General features: G+C 57.0%; 4 protein-coding genes across 4 annotated transcripts; 2 read left to right on the top strand and 2 right to left on the bottom strand.

Moving 5' to 3' along the window:
• Positions 1 to 1,517: 1,517 nt before the first annotated feature.
• On the bottom strand, positions 1,518 to 3,701 carry LBRM_20_6130 (conserved hypothetical protein; the record flags this gene model as incomplete). Its single annotated transcript, XM_003723114.1, has 1 exon — positions 1,518 to 3,701. One exon carries the CDS (start codon positions 3,699 to 3,701, stop codon positions 1,518 to 1,520), a length of 2,184 nt encoding a protein of 727 aa, XP_003723162.1.
• A 2,110-nt stretch (positions 3,702 to 5,811) lies between these two features.
• LBRM_20_6120 (uncharacterized protein) lies at positions 5,812 to 10,630 on the top strand (the record flags this gene model as incomplete). The annotated part of the gene is given in 3 exon segments (XM_003723113.1): positions 5,812 to 7,665; positions 7,668 to 8,654; positions 8,657 to 10,630. Coding segments are annotated over 3 exon segments (4,815 nt in total).
• Positions 10,631 to 15,999: 5,369 nt separating this feature from the next.
• LBRM_20_6110 (TATE DNA Transposon) lies at positions 16,000 to 21,170 on the top strand (the record flags this gene model as incomplete). Its single annotated transcript, XM_003723112.1, is given in 2 exon segments — positions 16,000 to 19,194; positions 19,197 to 21,170. Coding segments are annotated over 2 exon segments (5,169 nt in total).
• Positions 21,171 to 23,827: 2,657 nt separating this feature from the next.
• Positions 23,828 to 26,470, bottom strand: LBRM_20_6100 (conserved hypothetical protein; the record flags this gene model as incomplete). The annotated part of the gene is made up of 1 exon (XM_003723111.1): positions 23,828 to 26,470. One exon carries the CDS (start codon positions 26,468 to 26,470, stop codon positions 23,828 to 23,830), a length of 2,643 nt encoding a protein of 880 aa, XP_003723159.1.
• Positions 26,471 to 27,763: the final 1,293 nt, after the last annotated feature.

Raw genomic sequence — 27,763 nt, 5'->3', positions numbered from 1 at the left:
ATACGTGCACAGACGGAAGAGAAAAAAGCGAAAAGGAGAGAAGGAGACGTACACCCCCCACCCACCCACACGCATACACACCCAAAAGCAAACGAACAGGGAGAGAGGCAGAGCGACTCACCCACGCGCGCAAAAGGGAAGAACAATATGAAAAACAAAGAAGTGCCCCGATTCCCAGGGAGAGAAAGAAAACAAGGCAAACCCAAACAAAGGGGAAATCAAAACACGCACAGATGAGAGTATACACTCAACCACAACCACAAGAAGAAAGAGAACGAGTGCGTGACTGATAGAGAGAGAGAGGGAGAGGGAGGAATATTTATCGAGTGCGCCTATCTTATGTTCGAAAGGCACGAAAATTAAAACTAACAAAGGTACAAGGCGGTGGTCCTCAGCTTTGTTTTTTTTTTTTCTTTGTTTCTCCCACTTTATTCATCAAGCTGGCGGCTATGTCCACATTTCCGACAGGTAACAATCCACTCCTCACACACGAGCATACAGAGAGGGAGAGAGAGAGATCTTTAAGAAAATTCCGAGAAGAAAAAAAGAGAAACACGCTATACGATCAGTGCCATCATCGGTAACAGCAGTACCCGACGCATAGGGTTCAGCGCGGCATTCACTACTAACACAGACAGCCGCATGCAGACCCATTCGTACACACAACCAGGAAGGCAGGTAAAGAAGTGAGTGGAAGAGGAGGAGGGTGGGGGGGGGGTGGAGGCAAGTGATGAAAGAGGAAAGCAGCAGCAGATATCGAGAGCTAAAACAAAACAAACAAAAAGAGCAGGGAAAAGGAAGAGGGGTAAACGTTTTGATCTTCCAATCAAATGAGGTCAAAGAGAGTGAGCGAAGGCAAAGCAAACAAAAAAGAGCCCCAAATCGGGTCTACGGCTGAAAATCCGCAACACCACCCAGCCGCTGTGTGCGTGTGACGCAAGTGAATGCGAAAGACAGAGAGGCGGTGCACACACGAGAAAACAATTAAGTGTAAAAGATGGAAGGACACGAGGAGCAGAACAGCAACAAAGAGAGAGAGAGCGGGCAGCAACAAGATGAACAGTGCAAATGATAAAAGTAGAAAAAAAAGGCCAACGTCAGGGAGAGAGCGTTCATAAAGTGCGCTTTTGCATGGCGGTCATGAAGCGAAACGCAAAACAAAACGGAAAGAAAAAAGGGGGAGGGCGTGAACACGACGAGATGAGGAGCAAAGAGCACTGAGCACGCACGCACACACACCCACGTGCAAAGGAACGATCACGCGCATGAAAAAAAAGAAAAACAAAAGAAAAAATGACTGAAAAAAGGAGAAAAACAGCAGACGGAACCAAAATCACCGATGCCGCACAGCTGCACACGAGTGCGATCCCTTGTTGTGCAAGGGAAGGAAAGAGAATTGGGAGCTTCTGTATTGCAGTAGTACCAGGCCGAACACTGATTTCTCATCTCTCTACCCCCAGAAAGACGAAAAAATAAAATAAGGAATCAGACTAAACTGCGCTTGGCGCCTTCTTATATTACTGCGAGAAGGTGTTATCGGGCTGGAACAGGTTGCTACTGTTATACGCCGGGGTGAAACCGCTGGCGAAGGAGCTAGGAAGGCTGCCGGGGCTGTTGGAGAGAAAGTGGTACTGGTTGCCCCAGCTGGTGCTTGCCTGCGCTAAGAACTGTGCCACCGGTATTCCACCGAGGCCAGGCGTGTTCATCATAGCTTGACTGTGCGGTATCATGGGGATTGACTGCTGCTGCTGCTGCATCGGCTGCTGTGGCGGTGACGGCTGACAGAGAGTCGGATACGGTATTACACCATCGCCGCCGTGCGGGAACGGTTGGCCATTCGGGTAGGCAATCGCTATCCCGCCAGACACCGCCGCTGGCTGCAGAAGGAGAGGCACGCCGTTGGCCATAGTGTAGTAGAGTGGGTTGTCCGGAGACAGTGCCGCCGCCTGTGGCGGCGAGGTCGTGGGGAGCTGCGGCTGAGACTGAGGTTGCTGCTGCTGTTGCTGCGGTGTGTGTGTTGGCAACTGAAGGACATACATAGGAAAGACACCGCCGGGTTGGGCGGGCAGCATTGGGGCGGGTTTGGGAAGCTCTGTCGTAGTAGGGAGGGCCAGCTGCCCCGTACTAACCACCGACGTCATCGCGGCGTCGCTCTGCTGCGGATCAGCAAGTAGCATGTTCACGATAGACATGTCCGCGTTCTTCGACGGCGCGGACTGTAGTAGTTGATTGGCAGGGTCGGCGACAAACATGTCTCGGTATGCGATCAGTTGGGAAACGTGGCTAGCGCCAAGCTCCTCCTCTTTGCCTGTGGTTCCACGGCTAAGAGCGTAGTCGCTATTACCTCCAACAGACGCCTTCTTCGCGTCATCACTGCTCGCCCACTCTGCTGCACCCTGTAGCGACCACGGCATCACGCTCCGTAGCATAGCCGTCTTCGGTGTTGTTGCCTCGTCAGCGGTTTCGCTTTCATCCGCAGCCTTGGTAGCGTGCGGGTCGCTGCCGCTTCGAGCCGCCTGCTGCATTGCCGACCCGTTGCGCGGGCTAGCCACGAGACGGTCTCCTGCGGCGCCGACATGGTTACGATTCATGCCAACGCAGCCGTGCGGGAATGGCGCAGCCGCTGCGGGCAGTGCCGACGTGCTCATGCCCTGCGGAGTGCTGGAAGGCACAGACTTCGCCCCCTCACTGTTCTTGCTCACCCAAGGCGTTTTGGCGTCTACCAGAGACCCAATGACTGCTGCATTATTGGCGGCATCCGTAGTCAGGCCGAGCTGAGCGCCATTGTTGCTGACGCTTTGAAGGAGCGATTGCGATGCCGTGGCCACGTCAGCCCTGAGCGGCGAAATTTTCACCTGCTCGCTTGATATCCGCGGCGAGTGTGTGGATGAGGCTGAGGCGAACGTGCCTGCAACAGCAGGGTTGGTATTGTGAGAAGCGGCTTGACAGGTGGGTGGCACCTGGTTATACGCCATTGGCGATGATGCTGACGCGTACGCGAAGCCGGATAGGCTTCCTATGACCTCTTGCTGCTGCTGCGGGCCTTGCGATGTGCCGCTCATGTGACTTGGCGCAGGAGGCGGCGGTATCTGTGCGTTGCTAGGCTGCAGTGTTGGCCAGCCTATCATGCCATGGGCTGGGCTGCTTCCAAGGCATGAGTGACTGTTGTTGTGGTCAGGCCTGGAAGCGCTGAGGTTGGGGATCGTGTTTAACATGTTGACACGCTGATGCTGCTGTGACGGCGGCATGTTGTACCCGCTCACCATCTCCATGGGGTAGCCAGACATGGGAGGAGAGGCGCTGTATGACACCACTTCGCCGGGTCTGCCACCGGTGTTCTTGCTCATGTACACTTGCGGTTGCAGGAAGGGCACAGGCGCGTACGCACCGTTGCCATTGCCACCGCTTGCGGCGTGAGGGAGGAAATTTGTGTAGGGCCCGTTACTGGAGTAGCCCACGCCGCCGCCGCCGCCGCCCACGCTTCCACCAACCCCGCGACTGTATCGGTCTTTGAGGTGGCCGTTGCTGCTCACGTTTAGGAGGTTCATGCTCTCGTCATTGCTGGGGCTTAGAGCGCTGTGGCGGCTGGTATGACAGCCATTCGCGCCTCCCGACCGCGGCACTGCTCCGTGCGGGGCAATCGCGAATCCATTTTCGTTGTTAGTGTGATAAGGAGAAGCTGTCAACGCAGTCGTTCCCATCGCACAGCCCGCGAGCTCTGGGGATTTGGTTTCGCTTTTTCCTCAGGTGAAGCATCCCACCACGGCACCCTACAATTATACATGGGTAATTGGCCTGCGGGTGCGCGAACAGGGGTAAGGGTTATGGTGCAGGCATTTTCTACCACTCCTTCCTATCCTTGCGACACCCTCTCCCACTGTACCGGAGAAATCCTCCCGAGGGCCAGGGTGCACGGGTGAGGGTACACGGGTGAGGGTGCACGGGTGAGGGTACACGGGTGAGGGTACACGGGTTAGGGTTAGGGTTAGGGTTAGGGTTAGGGTTAGGGTTAGGGTTAGGGTTAGGGTTAGGGTTAGGGTTCCATTGGCGGCGTGTAAAACCACAAAGGCAATCGAATGGCACTTGACCTTATAGGGGGGGGGGTGGTGGTGGTTGGTGGGATGTGGTGTTGGATCTGGGAAATTTGACCGATAGCTGAATCGGTTTCTTGTATCCGTGGAAAAGGAATCCTGAGTGAGTGTGTGTGTCTCGGAAACCGACTCCTCACTTCCACTTGTGATGTGTGACCGTCTGTGTACCATAATGTTTCCCGATTGGAAATTATGGCCACAGGTCGGCAAATATGTACTCTTGCATCTGTTTCTATGGATTCCTACTTTACCTTTGTCCCTTTATCTCTTCTCCAAATGTATATAGTAATCACACTAAGTGGAGTTCATGCGGCCAGCGACGGAAAAACGACTACATATTCAGAAACGTTTCTCCAGACACATACTCGAATCTCTGTGACAAAAGCGCACGTTTTCCCTTTTCCTCCGACTCACCTACATCGGAAATGTCCGACAAACGACTAACCGAGAAAGAGCTGGATGAGTACCTCGAATTATTCGTCGCAGAGGAGGCTACAAAGATGACGGCAGAACTCACAAGAAAATTATACCGCGAAGGCGGTATGACAGATGCCGATTTTCATTTCGCCTGTAAGGGTATGACAAAATCACTACTGAGGAGTGTTGGCGCAGCAGATCCCACAACAAAAAATATCAAGAAGGAAGTGATGGACGCCCAAAAGTTGTTCGCAGACAAAGAAATCCAACAAGTGCTGGACGTGGAAGAAAGGTGGGAAGAAATTTGGGATAACATAGAAGCCTCAAAAAACCCACTGGAGGGATACAAAGTCAAAATGGAGGCAGCAATCGTAGCGAAACAGATGACACCCGTTATTGCCATCACTACCGCGACTCTGCTGGGCTTGACGGGACCACGGGCACAAAAAGCCACCGCCGACCAACGTATTGCAGCATGGTTGGCCATGTTTGTGGACGAGCCCATGACGTCACGTTTACTCGCATACAACACGCAAATCGCACAAACCAGTGCAGGAGGAATGCGGCAATGGAGAAAAGTTTTGACACGGGTCGAAGTGCCTTTGGTTCCCGAAACGGGCAGGTTAGAGCACCTCAACCGCATCACTTTCGAAAAGGCACACAGCGAAAGTCAAGCAGGACCAAGAACAGTTGAGGGCAGCGGAGTGCACCGAAAACATCCGTGTGATACCTACCGGGCTCCGAACAGAGACGGGTCAGATATCCTAGAAGGAGGCGCGCCATACGCGCCAATTCTCGGAGCCGACGGGACACAGATCGGAGCACTGGACATGGCAGGGTTCGAAGCACTCTCGGGACTCACTGAAGAAAACCTACTAAAAATGAAAGACTTGCTTTCACAATGCCTGAAAGAACAAAAATTCGGACAGCGGATTCCGAGGAATAGCCAGAGCCAGCACGATTACCAAGATTCAAACTACTATACCTATGGTCCGGCAAAACACAACGGAAGAGGCACAGACCAACGAAACGGTTACCGAGGAAACGCCGGAGACAACCGACGTAAGTTTTTCCGCGGAGGCGAGGCACAGGACGGGTCAAAAAACTAACGCCCGACGGAGCCACAGCCGACGTTTCGCAGGAGGCCACCGCACACAAGAGGCAAACCACATTCGGGATCGCAAGGTCATTTGCAAAAGAAATGTGGGGCGGTGACATGCGCGAGGGGAAAACATCGAACATCGAACTCGATGTGATCTACAAAGCGTACCTCCCTAAGAAACGGATCGTTCCGTCGGACACGATGGTGCACCTTGATTGGAAACGCGCGCAGCAACTCAAGGCAAAGGTGCACCGTCACGGCGTGGTGTTTTTCCCAATCTTCATTATGAAGCACTGGATCGCAGGGCTTTTGGAGAAAGGGACGCGGGACTCAGCAGAAATACAGCTGAGCATCTTCGACTCCGCACCTTCTCCCATAGTGGAAGAAAAACTGCGTAAGCACTTCAAAATGGTCTGGCCAGCTTTGCGTTTGGTGAATGAATTTTCACCACGTCAGGAACGCTATAGCGACGACTGCGGTTTGTATATGTCTGCCGTATTTTTCGGCGTTCATCTGGACATACAAATCGACCATAGCCACGACATGGCAAAGTGCATGCGGCGCCTGCTTTACGCGGCGTCGAAACACCACCCGCCACGCGAATATTTCCTCGAAAAAATGAGGAAAATTCTGACGAACCACCCGGTGTCACGGAAAGATTTCTTCTACAACGAAATCGAGCACAAACCGTGGTTGAAGAAAACCACGGTGGACCGTGAGGACACTTTCCACTTGGGTGGTGGCGAAAGGCGCGCAACGAAATCCACGAACCCGAAACGGGATTCCAGGCGCGCAAACCAGCCGAAAGCACGTGCTCCAAAGCCACCTCCTCGGCAAAAGAAAAAGGAGGAAACGGTGCGCACAAAGATGGACCGGGCTGAGCGCACAAAGCGCACGCCACAGACGCCTGTACCCGCGTCAAAAGCACCTTCCCGTAAACGTCCCGAGAGATCCGCAATGGATGCTCCACTCCCACGGCGAAAAGCCGCGAGGAAAAGTGACAGGAGAACACCCGCGAGTTCCTCAGGTAGATCCGCAACAGGTAGGAATGGAGACAAAACACGCTCTCTAAACTCGAGCGAATTTCCATCCGATGATGAGGATCTGCCGGTGATCGACCTCCCGTGGAGGAAGAAAAACTCCGTCACACGTACACCTGAGCATGCGCCAAACGACGCCACGGTGAGCTCAGAAGGCATTATCCCGACGAACGTGTCACCACACGTTCAGCATGGGAAATGCATTTCTGAGTGGACAGAAATCACCCTCGCGGAGGCGAACAAACATGCCAGAAAGGTGTACGAAGCAGTCCTGGATCACCTGTGGGCTGCGACGGCTCTGGCGCGAGTCGGCGATGGTGTGGCACACGGTCTGACCGACACAGCGGTGGGACAGCAACGCGTGAGGCACAAGCTGACACCACTGCAGCCTTACAGCGTCCAAGAGATGCTGAAGCTTCTCCGAAAGAAGATCCACATGGTCGATGCCTCGCCGACCGACCCGAATGGGGTGATTCTTCGAGAAGAAAACCGAAGCGAGGAGGTGACCCTCGACTCCTCAATCGACGAACTGTACCTTGTCCGTGGACCGTCGTTACCGACATTATACGACGTGATTAAAGGATACAGGTTTCTGCTTGGCGCATGTCTCCGGGAGGCGCCGGCAGATATGAATGGCGTGCGCTATCCGAGTCATTACGTTCTCACAAAGGACGCCTCGGAGGCAACGGTGGGAGTCTACGTTCCAGCGACGTGGACGCACTACCAATCGTCGAAGAGACAGCGTGCCCCACGTCACGCGTCACGATACATTCCTCTTCCGCGAAGTGCGGCATCAGAGGCACACCAGGATCCGTCCGATGGCCAACGGCCGCGCCTGGTGAAAAGAAAAAGATGGCCAGGCGACGGCGCCGGAAGGGACCACTCCAAGAGGACGAGGAGGACGGTGGGCCGTACAGCGTTCCAGGAAACCAGAAGGGTGATGGGTACGCGGACGTCGACGCGAACATCTCGACAGAGGCAATGCGCGCTCTCGAAAGCCTCCGCTCCAATCCTTTAAACATGCAGGGCAGGCCTCTTTCAAAAAACGAAGAGGCAGAGGTCTGCCCGAGAAACTGGTTCCTCTTCGCCGCGAAACCGCCACACATCTCACAGCTCGCATGGAACTTGGTGAGGCCCAACACTCGCGCACACCACTTGCGATGGTTGACGCGAATCAAGTCGATGAACTCGGAACAGATGCTCATGCGCTTTCCGGCGGCATGCATCGACTTGATTCTGTCGACCGCACGGGCCCGCAAATGGAAGTGGGCAACCACCGCGAAGGCCTTTGCCGCGGTGGCGGGTGCGCTGCGAGACCTGCCGCTCTACTCGACGCAGACGCGGGGTATTCGCCTTCAGGACGATCCCGAGTGGCGAAGCGCTTTTGGCACGGTGCAGCGTTACATGAAGGAGTCGGTGCCGGATGCGCCTCCCTTCGTTTCGCGTCAACAGGTCGAGAGGATCTCCAAACGGCTCCGGTTAGGCCATCCACGCGCCGCGCTGTTCCTCGCCATGATGTGGGGATTCGCAGCACGAGCGTGCGACATTTCCACGCTGCGAGCGAAGGACGTGACGCTGTTCCCGGGAGCATCGACGGATACATACGTGAAGGTCACGCTGACGATCCGCAAGGGAAAGGGTGCCAAAACACGTGGCCCATACCCGATCCCGTCGGTGCTGACGAGGGACCTTGCAGCGACGCAGCAGGAGATGCTGGTCCAGAAGAAACCATCCGAGGAGCTCTTCTCACCACACGTGGAGGAGCTGCGGGCGCTGATCGCCCAGGAGGTGCGAACAGAGATGCGAGGTGCACAGCTGCCCTCGATCCGGAAAGGTGCGCTCCGTTGTATGGCGGAAGCGGGTGTCCCGTTGAAGGACCTGTTGATGATTTCCGGGCACGCGAAGCAGGCCACGCTGCTGCGCTATCTTGGGTATGGCCAGCAGCCTACGGTGGAGGCCGAGACCGCAAGGGACAACGCCGGAAGAGCGCTATTCCAGACCCTCTAGAGGCTGCGGCTTCCGTGTTCCGTTTCCGATCGCAAGAGTCATCGTGCGCGAATCTCGGAATCGCACCACAGGAGGTGTCGGCCATGGTGGACCAGATGTCCGGTTTCATCCAAGTGCTGACGGAGCGACCGGCACTCGTGAAGCAGTGGCCGCTGCACCTGAAACGGAACACACCACTGGACATGGATACCGTGCTGGCGATGCCGACAAAACGCGCCTCAACGAAGCGGTTTCTCCAGCGAATCCAGTGCTTTCTGGATCCCTCCTTCTACGATGGGTTGCGGACGTCGAGGACCATCAAAAAGTGCGTGCTCACAACGGCGGAGATCCAACAGGCGGTCGAGATGGGCAAGTTTGAACCGTGCCCGATCAGCGACATCGGCGCCCAGGTGCAATTGCCAGAGGGCATGCACGGCGTGAACGTCTTCACGGTGCCGGAGCTGAAAGGACGACGACGCCTCATCACGGAGCCCCTGCTGAACCGCGTGATTCCCAAACATCACGTCCCGCGCGTCCACTACGACACGCGCCTCGGAAGACGACAGCGGCTGCGATACGCCCGTTACATGCTACAGATCGACTTCGAAGCTTATTACGACGCTATCCCGATCGCGGCGACACTCCGTAACAAGTTCGTTTTTCGAGCCAGGCATGACGGGCGATACTACCGCCTTCGTACTCTCCCGACCGGCGCGCGATGGAGCGTTGCCGTCGGCCAGGCGGTGACGTGGACGATTGTCGACATCGACACGCCCGTCACCATCACCACGCTCATCGACAACATTCTCGTGGCCGCACGCGAAGGTCAGGAGCGTGAGTTTGTGCTCGCGGTGCGCACGGTCGTCGCACGCATCAAGGCGGCGAACCTGATGACGTCACCCAACCGGGACGAGCTGGAGGCGATGTCGGACGAGGAAATCCTGCAGCTGGCGAGTGCCAACACCGTTTTTCTCGGCGAGGAATACACATGGAATGGCCGAGAGCGTCTGATCCGCAACTCGGTGAAGACGGTGGCGAAGCTGAAGCTTGCGCTCCAAAAGACCAGCCACACCATACGCAGTCTGGCCTCGCTCATCTCGCTGATCTTCTTCGCGCTCCATACCACGCAAATGAACCCCGCACGGGCATTCAAGCTGCTGAGAGCCTACCGAGGCATATACCGGCTGACGTTCCGCGGGTACGACTGGGACGACGCGGTGCCGTACATCGACTCCTCCGTGGCGCGGTCGCTGCAGGAGATCGGCGGCGCACTGGTACAGAATCCGTGGTGGAAAATCTCGGACGAGAGACACCCAACGACGGACGAGGCGACCTATGACGCGGTGGCCTTCACCGACGCGTCGCTGGAGGGCTGGGGTGCTGTGCTTCACCTCCGCGACGCGGGCGCCACAGAAATGTGGACCTATCGGCAGCGCTGGACCGAGGACCTGGAACGGCAACTCGGCGGCGACGATGGCGAGGCGGAACGCGTCCTCGAAAAACTGCGCCAGTACCAGCTGCGTCGCCGCGTCCGGTCGGGAGGCCGGTTCGAGGACCCAGACCTGCAGGCGGACCGCTTCCAGGCGCGGTACTCGGCACACGCGGAACCACGCGCGGCTCAACTAATGCTGCGACACCTGGTGGAGCACCACAGGGTGCCCAACGGAGCGCGAATCGCGCTTGCCACGGACCACCGTGCGATTGTCATTGCGCAGAAACACCTGAACGGTTTCGGCGGCATTGGCAGAGGCTACGCCTTAAACAAACTTTTCGAGTACACCTACGACCTCTGGTACAACAGAGGGATCGACGTAGTCTTTTTCTACGTCGAGGGTGCGCGGAATCCGGCGGACGCCTACTCGCGACACTTCGGGGTGGACGCGACAGGGTCGCTGGAGGTTCACCGGGTTGAACCGTTTGGCGTTCCGTTCCTCCGGCACACGTGGTGCCCGCTATGCGAAGAGCGGCGCCGCGAGGAGGGCGGCGAGATATGATCGTCACCAGAAACATCCGAGGGGAGCCGGAACCTGACGGCCGACTCTCCGGAGGACGGTGCGACGACATCGCCCGCAAGTTATGGATGGCTAACCGCGTGCTATGGGGGGAGGCTTCCCCGGTACCGGTGCCAAGCCATAAGAAAAAGCACACAAAAGAAGTCCAAGACGACTTGATGTGCTCCTCACGCGACCGAGCGCGGTAGAGGGGACCGGCGGCATAATCATGACGCGGCGCCGCGGTCGTGGTTGCGTGCCTGCCTTGCCGCTTCCCAATGGGGTCGCGAAGACTCTCTCCATACCCATCTGCCTTCCACAAATCTTTCTCCCTTCTCGCCCTTTACTTGTCTTCAAGAAATCATATCTTCGCGAGCACCCTATCACACAGGACGGTGGCATTTGCCTTTCTTGATGACTTTGACCAGCATCCCCCCCCCCCTCGAGTCTCTTCATCAGAGTTGAAACATCCTGGAAAAATCAGCCTAAGACAACGGCGGGCTGAGGAGCCGATAGGGTGCTCGCTCAACGTCTGGGCAGAGGTGTCTGTTGTCTATGTGACTTCCCGACTGCCGTCCAATGGGTATGTCTTACACAATGAGCACCGCTAGCCGGGCTCGGAGGGGCTCGTCGATGGCGCTGGACTGAGGAGTCGCAAACACACCGCCACGACGTGGAACGCTACCGGTCGAGCAGCTTCACCGCTGGACACGGAATAGGGGCCTTTCCTTCACTTTGGCGAAACGATGTTGTGCAGTAGCAAGTGCGCCGATATGCCGCTGTGGCACTTCTGCTCTATATGGAAAGGCAAGGCAAAGGTTACCGCCTCTGCGCGGCAGCACTGGTGAACTCAGTGTAACGCCGTCCACAATTCAGTAGAACTCTACTAAGAGGAATAACTTTACACATCAGTGCATCGTGATCACTTGCCAAGAATAAGGCTGAAACTGATTGACGAATACAGAACCTGCAGTGGCAACCACCTCGACGGAGTCCAGTGTTAGCAGAAGCTCTGCGGTGGTAGGGAGGGGCCGTTTACCTGCAGCGGAATTATTTCCCATCTCACGCGGAGACAGCTCAGTAGACCCAGCACAGTGTCTTCAATCCACTTTTCTTCGTCACCGAAGAGTGAAACGGGGCAGACGCACTGTTGGGCCCCCATCCAAAAAACAAAGCATGTTCCTTCGGCGTCGCGGAAACAAGGCTCATTCACCCTCTGGGTGTTGGTCTTGCAACGAATTCACCTTGTCCACTCTTCGGCAACGGAAATAGCGTAACCATCACTATGGCCACACAAAATCCTAATGCCCGTTTTCATGGAGAGGGGGAACGCGGGCAGACATTATACTGCTTTCCAACGCGTCATCCCACATTCTGTTGCGGAATTGGATGTGCTCGCTCATCCTACTTTCGCATCTCGTTTCCCACCCATCTTCGCAGTTCAGAAAGTTCCCTTGACCTACACAAAAGCAGGGCACCAAAATATTTGGCCGCGCGTTGTGTGGCCCATGTGATGCAGCAAAGAGCCACCTGTGCTATCTCATGAAGGACGTGTGAGGCCTGTGGTAGCGGAAAGGGGGTTTCTTCCGGAGAAGACACTCACTGCAGCAGGTGGCGCAGACTGTGCCAACAGCGGCCGATAAAGCAGTCTTCGGGGCACCTGCAGCGCAAGGGGCACAAAGTGACTCTGACAAGGAGCGGAAGGCCTGGGCACATCCTTCGGATGTGTGATGCACACCCGACTTCCCAAGCGAAAACCCATGACTAGGGAAATCGAGAGAGCTTGGGAGTAATGGATGCGATATTCTGCAATGGCCGCGTGTAGGACGACAGCCTGCCAGAGGAGCCTCTCGTGCAAGCGCCCAGCGTCACATGCTGTCCCTAGTCGAGCCGGCAGCCGCAGATCGGGCTCTCCTTGCCGAGGACGCTGAGAAAGCAACGTTGCCCATTGGCCGCGGTCGCGCTGAGCATCCCCTCCTCGCCGCCGCCTTTCTACCACGACGGGGAAGTGGCGCAGGGATAGTGCGGCGAGCAAGCCGATATGGAGCGAGCGAACCATCTCCGGCTGCACTACTACCCACTGTTTCCCAACCTGAGCACTTGGCTTGCTCTGTTTCGAGCTCTCCGATGCCGCGATGGCGAGTCCGATGGGCACCGCAGCCGTCCCAATGAGCAGCAAGTGGGCCCAATCGAGGCTCCTATGCACTCCTGGCGCATGGGCCACACTCACGGCCGGCGTGCGCATCTGCCCACGGAATGAATGTGCCGAGATGCGTCATGGCTGACGTGGCTGTCCCTGACCGAAACATACGCGCTGCATTTGAAAGGGTCTGTGGAGGCAGCTGCAAGGCGTGGCTGCGACTGGCTCTGCTGCGCGCGGTGGATCCGTGGGGATGTGCGCGCGCGCTGCTCCCTCTCTCCTCTCGCGCTTTGAAAGGGTGGCGGTGGCGGACGCGGTGTCGAAAGAGGTGAGATGACATGGCGCAGAATCGCCTGCGTGCGAGTCAACACGTCTGCCAACGTTGTAGTGCCGTGTGCCGTGTGGCACTGTGGGCTCCTTTTCTTACTGCTGGGATGCCTCCTGGCGTGCCTCGTGGAAGGAGGGCCGTGTGCGGTGGGCCTGCGCTATCCACAACGAGGAAAGTGATGCCACTGGCAACGTGGTTCTCCTCTGATTCTTCTGTCCATCCCTTTGCTGTATGGGCTGGCCACCTCTCTTTCTGGGAGGGGCGGGGCTGAGGAACGCCACTGCTCATCCCCAAAAGACACTCCAAAGAAGATGAGGTGTGCTGCGCAGCGAACTCAGTCAACCTGTTGCGGCGTATGTCTCTGCGAAGGCGCGTTGGTGAGTCGGTGTGCCTTTTTATTGGGGGGAGGGTTGTGTGCGTGGCGAGTTCCAAGAATCCGATGCGGCAGAGGCGACCCTGTTTGCAGAGTCGTCCGCTTTCGGCTCCCTATTCCGCTGCACCGGCCCGACTCCTTCTCTCTCCGGGACCTTTTTTTCTGCTCGCGCCTGCGTGTCACGTTGCGGTGCGCTACCAGCAAAGGCTCAACCGCGAGAACTTACGTCTGCCCGTCCCGTGCCCACCGCTCATCCACGCTCCACTTTCTTTCCGCTGCTCCTCATGCGCCTTGGACCGCAGCTGTTCCGGATTCGCTGCTTTCTCCCGTGTCGCTACTTGCGGGCTGTGCGGTTCCTGCGCAGTGTGGCAGTCGTTACTGTGCGCAGCACGGGCGCCGCGCTGAGGGGGATATGGAGGCAACACACCCAGCGCGCCACCATGATGCCAACGACGGGGTGCTCCATGAGCGGTATGCGCGGGAACGGACGGGCTCCAACGGTGATGGCGTGACGAAAGGAGCCCTCTTGGGATGACCATGCCTGCACCTCGCCAGAGAAGCGGTATCTGCGACGACCGACGTGTACACAGAGTTCGCTCCGCGCTGTTGAGCCGCGATCTCGTTCAGCCAAAACCTCTGCGTGGGTAGACCTCAAACTCTGGCGGACCGCTGCAGGCTTTGCGCAGAGCCCATTCCTCTCTTGGCCATTCACATCCCTGTGTGCTGCGTGAGGTGACGAAGGAGGTGCGCTCTCTCCTTGCCGCTACTCCGCACTACTGCTCCGTGTGCCATGCATACTGCTTCCGTAGAGCTCTTGACGACGTAGCGCACCGTCCACCGGATGGTCGTAAGCAACGCTGGCGATGCACATGAACCATTGGCGATACACCCTGACAGCGGTGGCTCCTTCTCGACTCCCTCGCCCCCAATAACGTGCGCCTATTCCCGACGGTGTGCCTGCAGGGCTTTCCCGCTCCTCCCTGCACCAAAGGAAGCTTTCCTCTCCTGCGATGCGCCGCGTAACAGTTTTCATGGCCACCATTGCAATCACCGCGACACCCTCTCCCACTGTACCGGGGAAATCCTCCCGAGGGCGAGTGCCAGGGTACACGGGTTAGGGTTAGGGTTAGGGTTAGGGTTAGGGTTAGGGTTAGGGTTAGGGTTAGGGTTAGGGTTAGGGTTAGGGTTAGGGTTAGGGTTAGGGTTAGGGTTAGGGTTAGGGTTAGGGTTAGGGTTAGGGTTAGGGTTAGGGTTCCATTGGCGGCGTGTAAAACCACAAAGGCAATCGAATGGCACTTGACCTTATAGTTGGCCGGGTTAATTTGTCTGGGCAAAAGAACTGGAAGGGGGATGGGGGTGGTTGGTGGGATGTGGTGATGGATTTGCGAAATATACAGGCTGGGTGCCATAATGTTTCCCGATTGGAAATTATGGCCACAGGTCGGAAATATGTGTTTCTGTTATGAATGATTACTTTCTATTGTCCCTTTATTTCTTCTCTAATGTGTTATTCATAAATGAAGTAATCCACTCTAAGTGTTGATGCGGCCCGCGACGAAAAAACGACTACACAACGTTAAGCGATCCTCCCGACACATACTCGAGTCCCTGCGACACAAGCGCACGTTTTCCCTTTCCTCCCACTCACACACATCACAAATGTCCGACAAACAGGAACGCCTCACAGAGGCAGAGCTGGACAGGACACTAAAAGTTTACCTTGCGCACAAGGCAACCCGTTCCATGGCGGAAATTGCAAAAAAGCAATACATGGAGGGCAAAACGAACACAAGCGAGTTCCTGGAAATGACAGCGGCAATGGCGGACTCCTTGTGGGAAAAAGCCGGCGAAAAAGGAGCCCCATCAATAGACGTCAAGAAGGAGATGATGGAGGCTCACAATATTTTCGCAGACAAGGAACTTCAAGAGGTGATGGACATGGAGGATAAGCGGAAAGAAGCCCGGGCGAAGATCAAAGCGACAAAGGACCCATTGGAGGGATATAAAACCAAGGTCGAATCGGCGATCCTGGCGCACCAGATGTCCCCAATGGCCGCGGCAACGGCGACAATTCTACTCGGTCTGTCCGGACCAGAGTCACAAGAAATGAGCGCCGATGAGAGAATTGCCGAATGGCTGTCCATTTTTGTCGATGAGACGTGCTCGTCGAGATTGCTTGCCTACAACGTGCAGGTCGCCGAATCCGTCGCAGGAGGGATGCGACAATGGCGTAAAGTGTTGAAACGGCTGGACGCACCTCTCGTTCCGGAAACGGAACGACTCGCACACCTTAACCGTATCACACTTGAAGCGGCTGAGAACGAGAAGCAGCGGAGCACCACCCAAAGGATCGAAGGAGGAGGCACGCACACAACACGCCCACGAGATATTTTTCGGACACCGCCAAGAGACGGCAGCGATCTCCTGGAAGGCGGCGCGCCGTACGCACCATCATCGGAGCAGATGGCTCGCAAGTCCCCGCCCTGGATATGAGCAGGCTCGGTGCCCTCACGGAAGAGTCCCAGTTAAGGATGCAGGACACCATTACGCATCTTATGAGGGAACAAAAAACGGCACCGCGAGTTTCAAATCATACCCAGGGACCCCGCAATTCTCAGAACAGCGGGAGAGGGGTAGGATTCCAGGGCAATTACCGAGGAAATGGCGGAGGTAATCGGCACGGTAACTACCGCGGAGGCGAAGCGCAGGAGGACTTTCCGTCCGAGTCAAAAAATCTAAAGCCCGACGGGACCACCGCCGACGTTTCGAGGAAGGAACCCACACACCACCGAACAATTACATGCGGTGTTGCAAGATCATTTGCAAAAGAAGTGTGGGGAGGTGACATGCGCGCAGGTAAGACATCGAATATGGAACTCGATGCCATTTACAACGCATACCTTCCAAAGAAACGGATCGTTCCGTCGGACACGATGGTGCACCTTGATTGGAAACGCGCGCAACAGCTCGCGGCAAAGGTGCACCGTCACGGCGTCGTTTATTTCCCCATCTTCATTATGAAGCACTGGATCGCAGGGCTTTTGGAGAAAGGGACGCGGGACTCAGCAGAAATACAGCTGAGCATCTTCGACTCCGCACCTTCTCCCATAGTAGAAGATAAACTGCGCAAGCACTTTCATATGGTCTGGCCGGCTTTGCGTTTGGTGAAGAGATTTTCACCACGTCAGGAACGCTATAGCGACGACTGCGGTTTGTACATGTCTGCCGTATTTTTCGGCGATCATCTGGACATACAAATCGACCATAGCCAAGATATGGCAAAGTGCATGCGGCGCCTGCTTTACGCGGCGTCAAAACACCACCCGCCACGTGAATATTTCCTCGAAAAAATGAGGAAAATTCTGACGAACCACCCGGTGTCAAGAAAGGATCGCTTTTACGACGAAATCGAGCACAAGCCGTGGTTGAAGAAAACCACGGTGAACCGTGAGGACACCTTTCACTTGGGTGGAGGCGAGAGGCGCACGACGAAATTCACGAACCCGAAACGTGATTCGAAACGTGCAAACAAAACATCAACACGCGCCCCACATCCACCTCTTCACCAAAAGAAAGAGGAGGTGACGGTACGGACAAGTAGGGACCGAATTGAGCGCAAGAAAGGCGCACCGCCGACGCGTGTGGCAGCGTCAAAAACGCCCTCTCGGAAACGTCCGGAGAGATCCGCAATGGATGCTCCACTCCCACGGCGAAAAGCCGCGAAGAATAGTGTCAGAAAAACACCACCGCGAACCTCAGCTCGCAGGAACGGAAACAATACACGCTCTGTACGGTCGAGCGGGTTTCCATCACCGAGAGCGGAGGTGTCACAACGATGCGTGTCCGTCACCCACGCGCCTCCAACTGAGAACGTGGAGGGAAAGAATACGACAAACGCGTCACCACACGTCCCGCAAGGAAAATGCATTTCCGAGTGGACAGAGCTCACCTTTTCTGAAGCAAATAAATACGCTAAAAAGGTGTACGAAGCAGTCCTGGATCACCTGTGGGCTGCGACGGCTCTGGCGCGAGTGGGCGACGGTGTGGCACGCGGCTTGAGTGACACAGCCGTCGGACAACAGCGCGTGAGGCACAAGATGACACCATTGAGACCATACAGTGTCCAGGAGATGCTGAAGCTTCTCGGGAAAACGATCCACATTGCCGAGGCCTCACCGAGCGATCTGGGGGAGGTGATTGTCCGTGAGGAACACCAACTCGAGGAGGTGACCTTGGACCCCTCAACCGACGAATTGTATCTCGTCCGTGGAGCTTCAGTACCGACACTTTCGGAGGAAGTAAAAGGGTACAAATTTCTGCTTGGCGCAAGCCTCCGGGAGGCACCGGAAGACATGAATGGCGCGCGCTATCCGAGTTATTATGTCCTTACAAAGGATGCCTCGGAGGCGACCGTGGGTGTGTATGTTCCCACAGCCTTGACGCACTACAATCCATCCAAGCGACAGCGTGCACCGCGACACGCGTTGAGATATGTACCTCTCCCGCGAAGTGCGGCATCAGAGGCACACCAGGACCATACAAACGGACCGCGACCGCGCCTGGTGAGGAGAAAAGGATGGCCAGACGACGGCGCCGGGAATCAACTCGGCGATGATGAGGAGGACGGTGGGCCGTACAGCGTTCCAGGAAACCGGAAAGGCGATGGGTACGCGGACGTCGACGCGAACATCTCGGCCGAGGCCACGCGTGCACTCGAGGATCTACGCTCCAATCCTTTAAACATGCAGGGCAGGCCTCTTTCCCAAGAAGAAGAGGCGGAGGTCTGCCCGAGAAACTGGTTCCTCTTCGCCGCGAAACCGCCACACATCTCGCAGCTGGCATGGAGTCTTGTGCGGCCCGACACTCGCGCACACCACTTGCGATGGTTGACGCGAATCAAGTCGATGAACTCGGAACAGATGCTCATGCGCTTTCCGGCGGCATGCATCGACTTGATTCTGTCGACCGCAAGGGCCCGCAAATGGAAGTGGGCAACCACCGCGAAGGCCTTTGCCGCGGTGGCGGGTGCGCTGCGCGACCTGCCGCTCTACTCGACGCAGGCGCGGGGTATTCGCCTTCAGGACGATCCCGAGTGGCGAAGCGCTTTTGGCACGGTGCAGCGTTACATGAAGGAGTCGGTGCCGGATGCGCCTCCCTTTGTTTCGCGACGCCAAGTCGAAGCGATCATCGGAAGACTCCGACTCGGTCACCCTCGTGCCGCGCTGTTCCTCGCCATGATGTGGGGATTCGCAGCGCGAGCGTGCGACATTTCCACGCTGCGAGCGAAGGACGTGACGCTGTTCCCGGGACCGCCGACAAGCACACGCGTGAAAGTCACGCTGACGATCCGCAAGGGAAAGGGTGCCAAAACACGCGGCCCTTACCCGGTCCCATCGATGCTGACGAGGGACCTCGCAGCGACACTGCAGGAGATGCTGGTCCAGAAGAAACCATCCGAGGAGCTCTTTGCACCACACGTGGAGGAGCTGCGGGCACTGATCGCCCAGGAGGTGCGAACAGAGATGCGAGGTGCACAGCTGCCCTCGATCCGGAAAGGCGCGCTACGTTGCATGGCGGAAGCGGGTGTCCCGCTGAAGGACCTGATGATGATCTCCGGGCACGCGAAGCAGGCCACGCTGCTGCGCTATCTTGGGTATGGCCAGCAGCCTACGGTGGAGGCCGAGACCGCAAGGGACAACGCCGGAAGAGCGCTATTCCAGACCCTCTAGAGGCTGCGGCTTCCGTGTTCCGTTTCCGATCGCAAGAGTCATCGTGCGCGAATCTCGGAATCGCACCACAGGAGGTGGCGGCCATGGTGGACCAGATGTCCGGTTTCATCCAAGTGCTGACGGAGCGACCGGCACTCGTGAAGCAGTGGCCGCTGCACCTGAAACGGAACACACCACTGGACATGGATACCGTGCTCGCGATGCCGACAAAACGCGCCTCAACGAAGCGTTTTCTTCAGCGAATCCAGTGCTTTCTGGATCCCTCCTTCTACGATGGGTTGCGGACCTCACGGACCATCAAAAAGTGTGCGCTCACGGCGGCGGAAATCCAACAGGCGGTCGAGATGGGCAAGTTTGAACCGTGCCCGATCAGCGACATCGGCGCCCAGGTGCAATTGCCAGAGGGCATGCACGGCGTGAACGTCTTCACGGTGCCGGAGCTGAAAGGACGACGACGCCTCATCACGGAGCCCCTGCTGAACCGCGTGATCCCCAAACATCACGTCCCGCGCGTCCACTACGACACGCGCCTCGGAAGACGACAGCGGCTGCGATACGCCCGGTACATGCTGCAGATCGACTTCGAAGCTTATTACGACGCTATCCCGATCGCGGCGACACTCCGTAACAAGTTCGTTTTTCGAGCCAGGCATGACGGGCGATACTACCGCCTTCGTACTCTCCCGACCGGCGCGCGATGGAGCGTTGCCGTCGGCCAGGCGGTGACGTGGACGATTGTGGACATCGACACGCCCGTCACCATCACCACGCTCATCGACAACATTCTCGTGGCCGCACGCGAAGGTCAGGAGCGTGAGTTTGTGCTCGCGGTGCGCACGGTCGTCGCACGCATCAAGGCGGCGAACCTGATGACGTCACCCAACCGGGACGAGCTGGAGGCGATGTCGGACGAGGAAATCCTGCAGCTGGCGAGTGCCAACACCGTTTTTCTCGGCGAGGAATACACATGGAATGGCCGTGAGCGTCTGATCCGCAACTCGGTGAAGACGGTGGCGAAGCTGAAGCTTGCGCTCCAAAAGACCAGCCACACCATACGCAGTCTGGCCTCGCTCATCTCGCTGATCTTCTTCGCGCTCCATACCACGCAAATGAACCCCGCACGGGCATTCAAGCTGCTGAGAGCCTACCGAGGCATATACCGGCTGACGTTCCGCGGGTACGACTGGGACGACGCGGTGCCGTACATCGACTCCTCCGTGGCGCGGTCGCTGCAGGAGATCGGCGGCGCACTGGTACAGAATCCGTGGTGGAAAATCTCGGACGAGAGACACCCAACGACGGACGAGGCGACCTATGACGCGGTGGCCTTCACCGACGCGTCGCTGGAGGGCTGGGGTGCTGTGCTTCACCTCCGCGACGCGGGCGCCACAGAAATGTGGACCTATCGGCAGCGCTGGACCGAGGACCTGGAACGGCAACTCGGCGGCGACGACGGCGAGGCGGAACGCGTCCTCGAAAAACTGCGCCAGTACCAGCTGCGTCGCCGCGTCCGCTCGGGTGGCCGGTTCGAGGACCCAGACCTGCAGGCAGACCGCTTCCAGGCGCGGTACTCGGCACACGCGGAACCACGCGCGGCACAACTAATGCTGCGACACCTGGTGGAGCACCACAGGGTGCCCAACGGAGCGCGAATCGCGCTTGCCACGGACCACCGTGCGATTGTCATTGCGCAGAAACACCTGAACGGTTTCGGCGGCATTGGCAGAGGCTACGCCCTGAACAAACTTTTCGAATACACCTACGACCTCTGGTACAACAGAGGGATCGACGTAGTCTTTTTCTACGTCGAGGGTGCGCGGAATCCGGCGGACGCCTACTCGCGACACTTCGGGGTGGACGCGACAGGATCGCTGGAGGTTCACCGAGTTGAACCGTTTGGCGTGCCGTTCCTCCGGCACACGTGGTGTCCGCTATGCGAAGAGCGGCGCCGCGAGGAGGGCGGCGAGATATGATCGTCACCAGAAACATCCGAGGGGAGCCGGAACCTGACGGCCGACTCTCCGGAGGACGGTGCGACGACATCGCTCACAAGATGGATGGCTAACCGCGTGCTATGGGGGGAGGCTTCCCCGGTACCGGTGCCAAGCCATAAGAAAAAGCACACAAAAGAAGTCCAAGACGACTTGATGTGCTCCTCACGCGACTGAACGCGGTAGAGGAGGCCGGCGGCATAATCATGACGCGGCGCCGCGGTCGTGGTTGCGTGCCTGCCTTGCCGCTTCCCAATGGGGTCGCGAAGATTAGTTCCATACCCATCTGCCTTCCACAAATCTTTCTCCCTTCTCGCCCTCTGTTGTCTTCAAGAAATTATATCTTCGCGAGCACCCTATCACACAGGACGGTGGCATTAGGGTTAGGGTTAGGGTTAGGGTTAGGGTTAGGGTTAGGGTTAGGGTTAGGGTTAGGGTTAGGGTTAGGGTTAGGGTTAGGGTTAGGGTTAGGGTTAGGGTTAGGGTTAGGGTTAGGGTTAGGGTTAGGGTTAGGGTTAGGGTTAGGGTTAGGGTTAGGGTTAGGGTTAAGGGTTAGGGTTAGGGTTAGGGTTAGGGTTAGGGTTAGGGTTAGGGTTAGGGTTAGGGTTAGGGTTAGGGTTAGGGTTAGGGTTAGGGTTAGGGTTAGGGTTAGGGTTAGGGTTAGGGTTAGGGCTCCGCTTAGGGTGAGGGGCAGGGTCAGGCTAAGGTGTAGCTCTAGATTCAAAGATAACAGGACTCTTTGCCACTCCAAATCACCTACCTCCGTTCCTCACGCACCAGCGACGCTTTCCCTCTTACATGTACGCCACTGGGCATGCCTATGCGTGTGTACGTTCCCCCCTCCCCCCCCCCCCACACACACACACTTGCTGCAGTTGGTGGGGGCTCACCTGGACACGCCCCCGTCTCCGTTTGCTCTTCACTGTACTCGCTTTTAATGTTGTCCCTCCCTCGCCACCTCTGGGGTTGACGTTCCGACATAATGGGCTCTAAGGACCTCACTAACAGACATTTTTGCTTTCTGTCTCTTCTTCTTTTTGCTGCCGTTCTTCGACCTCTCTTGGCTCTGTGATGTCGTGTTTTCACTCTCGCCATCTCTCTGTCTGTCTGTCTGTGCATGTGTGGAGGGTGAGGGGGACGCGGAGATGTCCCTCACTTATGGGATACCCCCCTCGTACCACGCCGTATAGATGTGCGTCTGCGACGTCCCGGGGACCAGTGAAGTCGTTTTTTCCCTCTCACCCTCACCCTATCTGACAATCTCCCCCATTTTGCAAGCGTAAAGGCCAACCTTAAAATCCCCCCTCACCTTACGGGAATCCCACACCCCAGCAATCAAGCCCATCATCGCACCCCCCCACGCTTTCGCGCCCCCCACCCACCACCCCTCCAATCACCCCTCTTCTCCCCCCCTACCCAACACATCCCCCACACTACCCACACAACCTCAATGCACCCCTCCCCCCAATACTCCACCAAAAATCCCCCTCAAACCCCCCCCCACCCCACCCCTCCCCCAGGGGAAGAGGGGGGAGAGAGAGAGGAAAGAATGGCGTCGTTGAAGGGGAGCGGAAAAAAAAACAAGCAAAACCAAAGCGGAATACATGAACGAAGCAAACCGCAAACGCAAGAGAGAGAGAGAGACACCGCACGTGATGCATCACTGCAAAGGTACGCGGGGCCCATGCTTGAAGAAAAAAGAAAACACCGCGCTGTAATGCGCCATGGAATTTCTCCCCTGTCCAGATTCTCTTTCTTCCTCTCAGCTCTCCTTAGTATCCTCCTCACCTGCGCAATAGATACATATTTCTCTGTTTCTCTCTCTCAGTCGCTTTCAACAGCGTATACACATACGCACACACACACACAGCCTGATTATACTAAAAGCAACCCTGAGGAGAATGACCTATATGACTCGAAAGAATCAGGCACGCAAGAGGCGCGCATCGTCAAGAGAGAGGATGAAGGAATAGGAATATTGATATATAGATATATATCAAAGACTCTGTGTGCGGGAGTGAAAAGAGGAAAAAAAATACCTAACCATATAAAAAAGGCAGGCATAACCACATTTTCCTGCTGTCCCGCGGCTACGCTTTGCCGCAACGCCAAGTCGTACTGTGATCCGCTGTCTGACCTCCTGGCGCGAGAGGCTTGGTTGCCTCAAGCGTAATACCCATCGTGCATCACAACAAGGAGGTGGTAGAGAGCCGAAGAGAGAGGTGGAGCCACCTATACACATACACCCACACCCACCGACCGAGGGATTGACGTCACCACCAACGAAGGGAGCCGAATCTAGGTGAGGCATACATCGTGGAACGCTGACCACGGACACACACACACACACACACTACAGAGACACCACCACGACCAAAGCAACCATGTGCAGTATAGGGAGAGAGGACGACCACTTCCTGAAGTGCAATATAAAATTTTTGTGCGACGACACGTATGCTCATACCCATGCAAGGCACACGCACCGATACGCAGCGCGTATAGGGCTGCATCGATGGAGAGCGTCAGTCACACACTCCTATAAAATACACGCACTTCTTCAGCCCTGCTGCGTTGAACCCCTCCAAAAGCACACCCACTGCGTCGTCGCTTGTCCTCCAATGCTGACTCTCTCTCTCGAGCTACGACGCCCGCTGCTCCATGGGCATGGCGTTTCGGTTTGTTGCATCGATGTCGGCCCCAGCATCAGCACCGCCACCGTCGCCGCGCTGAGGTGGCCTTTGGTGTTGTTGCCCCTGACCATGCGCGTTGCTTGCCTGTCCGTAGCGGTTGCGCCGGGTTGCCGGGTCACCGCCGTTGCGAATGAACTCCGCCTCTTCATGCTTCTCCATGGACTCGATATCGGGCGAGTTCACCATGCGCGCGTCATTCAAGGCGCCCTTGAACCACACGTCCCCGATGTGCGGCATGCGGTTTCCGTAGAAGCTGCGGGGTGTGCGCTGACGGCGCATGCGTTGCCGTATGTCCATCTCTAGAGGCAAACGAGGTGGGTAATTCATCATCAGAGGCCTGTTGCGGTGACGTAGCTGGACCACAACGTTGTGCCCGTCATAGTTCAAATCGCACGGCTCGCCTGCCACCTCTTGACGACCCTGCCCATTCAGAGGGGCGTGCGCCTGCTGCGCATCTGTGGGACGTGCGAGCATCTTCGCCGTCTCGCGCGCCCTCTGGGTCGGCGTCAGGTTCTGGCCTCGAATTGTGATGGTTAACACCGGAACGTCTGCCCACGCTTCCAACGCTGCCCGACGCTCGTCCGAGTACGGTAAGCTCATCCCATTAGCGCCTGCTTGGTCGGGCGATGTCACACGGCTAGAGCCGGAGGTTAGAGAGGCCTTCTCCCCTGTGCTTGGGTAGTGGGCGTGGGGGTGCTGGTTGGTGTTCACAGCGTTCATGATACGTCGGTGTGACAAGGTCGGCGTGTGCAGGGAAGACGGTGGCTTGTTGTCTTTCTCCGCTGCTATCGCATTACCAGACCCCAATGCCGTCTTCGACAGTGCTGGGGACGAGGGTGCACCCGAGCTCTGGGCCACGGTGTCGGAGCGGCTAGGGGTAGCGGTGGCCGCCGTCGCGGGGGACGTGCTCTGCGTCGCCTGTGCAGCTACTCCGCTGTTGTTTGACACTGGCTTCTGCCGCCGTGTGAACACCTTCCGCAGCGGCGTGATGACGGTCTCTGTCGGCGACGTGACGCCGTTGCCGGAGGCGGCCGCTATGGCTTCTGCCGGAGAAGGATGAAGCGTCTGCGGAGAAGACTCGGCGCTGCCTTTCACAGCCGTCGACAGCTTGAGTCCGCCTGCGAAGGGTCGCAATGGACTGATCTTGGGCATCGGCACAGCGCTGAAGCTTGTTGAGCTGACACCTGGGGTACTGGCCATCTCGTAGTCGCCAGCCCAGACGTGCGCCTTGGGGGTCACCAGCGCCGGTGAAGTGTTCACCTTCGTGCGCGTGTTGCCGTCTTCGTTGTCATTGTGGCTCAGAGCTGAATCTCTGCCGCCAGCAGATGGGCGCTTGACGCTGCTGCTGCTGCCTTTACTCGGCTTCTCCGTCATGCGCTCCGGTGGGAACTTTGAGGCGACTTGGTGGCCATTGTTGCACGACTTGAAGTCGTTGATAGCGTCCCCAACAGCCTGCGGACCACCAGTGGATAGGGGGGCCGTGTTGCGCGAGACGGAGGTGCGGTGGTCAAGCCGGCGCGCCTCTTCCTTTACCCAACCGTTCGTCTTAGAAGTGGTGGCAGTGTTGCTGCTGCCCGTCGTGTCGTGTGTCGCTGCCCTGCCACAGTGGCCATTCATGTAGCCGCCCTCGTCTGTTCCCACAGGCTCGTCACGCTTCACTGTCCCGTCTATGGCGGATCGATGCCACGTACCGGCGTCTTGGAGACTGGCGTCAACGCTGCTGCCAACTGTAACACTGCGTGTTGCACTGATACCGTTGGGATTGTTGGCTCTGTGACGGCCCTTCGTTGGCAGCGGCGAGAGCGGCGGCGCATGGTATGGCGGCTTATGCCTCTCTGCCGCAGCAGGTCCGTTGTATTGCTTGCTTGAAGTGGCGTCGTAGCTGTCGCTAGGGGGTTGCAGCGACTCGAGGTTTCCAGCGCTGGTCACTAACTGGGCGCCACTTCCGACAGCGCGGGTGTTACCGTTGTTGATGGTGGTTGAGGTAGCCGCGTATGAGGTGTCAGGTGCCGATGCAGCCACCCGGGCGCGAGTAGGGAAGGCGTCAGTTGCTTTTTTGCGCACCTGCTGCTGGTTGACGATCGCAGGAAGATGCACCACGTCGTCTACATGGATCGACTTTCGTATGCTCTGGCGGGTGGAGAAAGTGCTAGCGTCGTGTGAGTCCACCTCGGCCGAGGGGTACGGGCCATCCGCGCGGCGCCCCGAAGTCGGGGCGGCAGCCCCGTCAGGGTTGTCGCCGGCCACTGCTACACGGTAGCGTGGTGTTGTCGTTGTCGAGGACGGCATGGCGGACTGTCTTTCTCCGTTACAGGGAGAGCTCGCATTCGTGCGGGTTGGCTTGCGAGGCGCTCCGCGACCAAGCGACGTAGGGGTGCCTCCGTTTCGGTGATCGCCTTGAAGGCTCATGTAGTTCCCGTACACGTCGACATCGCCGTCGGTCGAAGTGGAGGTGCTGGTCGGGTTAGGCGGCGCACCGCCCGTCGTGTGCAGTATTGCCTCCACGTCCATCACCCCATCGTACTCACCATATTCATAACCGCCGCGGTCCGCGTCGCCGTTGTTTGACTTGGACACCGGCATCCCCAACATGACTTCGTATTCGATTTCAGCCCCGTATGTCGAGGAGGGTGGGGACGGGGCGAGAAGTAGCTTTCGGCGAACAACACAAGAGACTGACGCGCGCAGGCGAGCCAGAAAGAGGAAAAAAGAAGACGGGAAGGAGCTGTTGAAGAAGGGGAAGGGGCCCAGATCGCCAGAACGACGAATGACATACACCGTTGGTTGACCGCCCCGAGGATGGGGGACTGAAAGAAGGGGACAAGTAGAGGTGTGGGTGAGCGGTTTCGGAGAGAGAAAAGAGTCAAGACAGCAATTCCATAAGACGGACGAGAAGAGAGCACAGACACACACACACACAGACACACAGACAGAGGGTGGTGGTGGTGGTGGGAAGCACAAAAGAAGCGAAAGGGCAAATACAAGAGCAAAGCAACAACAAGAAGGAAATGAAGAGACCAGTGACCAATGCGGAGACACACACCGACGCGTGCAGTCAGAAGGAGAAGGAAATCAAATTTGTGTGAAAGGGCTGTCCCCCGCTCCCTCGAAAAACAAACAAACAACAAACAAAAGAAAAACCCCCAATGACAAGAGAGAGAGAGAGAGACGATCAGGCTCGCGAGGACACGCGCACACATGCAAAATCGAGGAAAGAAAGGAGAGTCACAGGAGAGTGCACAAAGGACACAGCTAGAGACGTGCTGGAGATGTTTTACACGTTTCTCTCTCTCTCTATGCCTCTGTCGGTCTGTGACGTGTGCCAGTGCAAGGGAGAGAGAGGTGCGGGGGGCTAGCTGTTGCTCCTCCCCTTTCCTTCGAACCACGAACGGAGGAGGGCAAACGAAAAAAGCAAACAAGAACACCTTTGCCAGTACCGCTCTGCTTTTCCTTTTTTAATACGGCAGCTTTAGCACCGGCAGGCGTGTGTGTGTGCGAAATCTGAACAGCTGACTCCTTTTTTTCCTCGCTTGTATGTTCGCGTGTTTTGTGGGTATTCTGTGGGTTGTGTCTGTGCACGTGAGCGGAGAGGGACGTGCCTGGTCTCGAAAAAAACGAGCCTCTCGGTTTCCTCGGGAACCTGACTGCGTTCTATGGTTGCCTTTCTTTTCGTTTGTGTCACTGCTTGTCTGCTGGCCTACTACTTGTGGGGTTCGTCCAAAAAAAGGCCAACCAGCTGCAATAGTTGGTCGGGGGGCTTTTTGTGCCCGTGGTCCCGTCAAGCCCAGCAGAGTCGCGGTAGTGATGGCAATAACGGTGTCATTTTTTCGTAACGATTGCTGCCTCCATTTTGACTTTGTATCCCTCCAGGGGTTTTTGAGGCTT

This window comes from Leishmania braziliensis (assembly GCF_000002845.2).
Source record: "Leishmania braziliensis MHOM/BR/75/M2904 contig, possible fusion of chromosomes 20 and 34".
Classification (NCBI taxonomy): domain Eukaryota; phylum Euglenozoa; class Kinetoplastea; order Trypanosomatida; family Trypanosomatidae; genus Leishmania; species Leishmania braziliensis.
The sequence above is the reverse complement of the archived record's forward strand: the minus strand, read 5'-3'. Positions and strand labels throughout refer to the sequence as shown.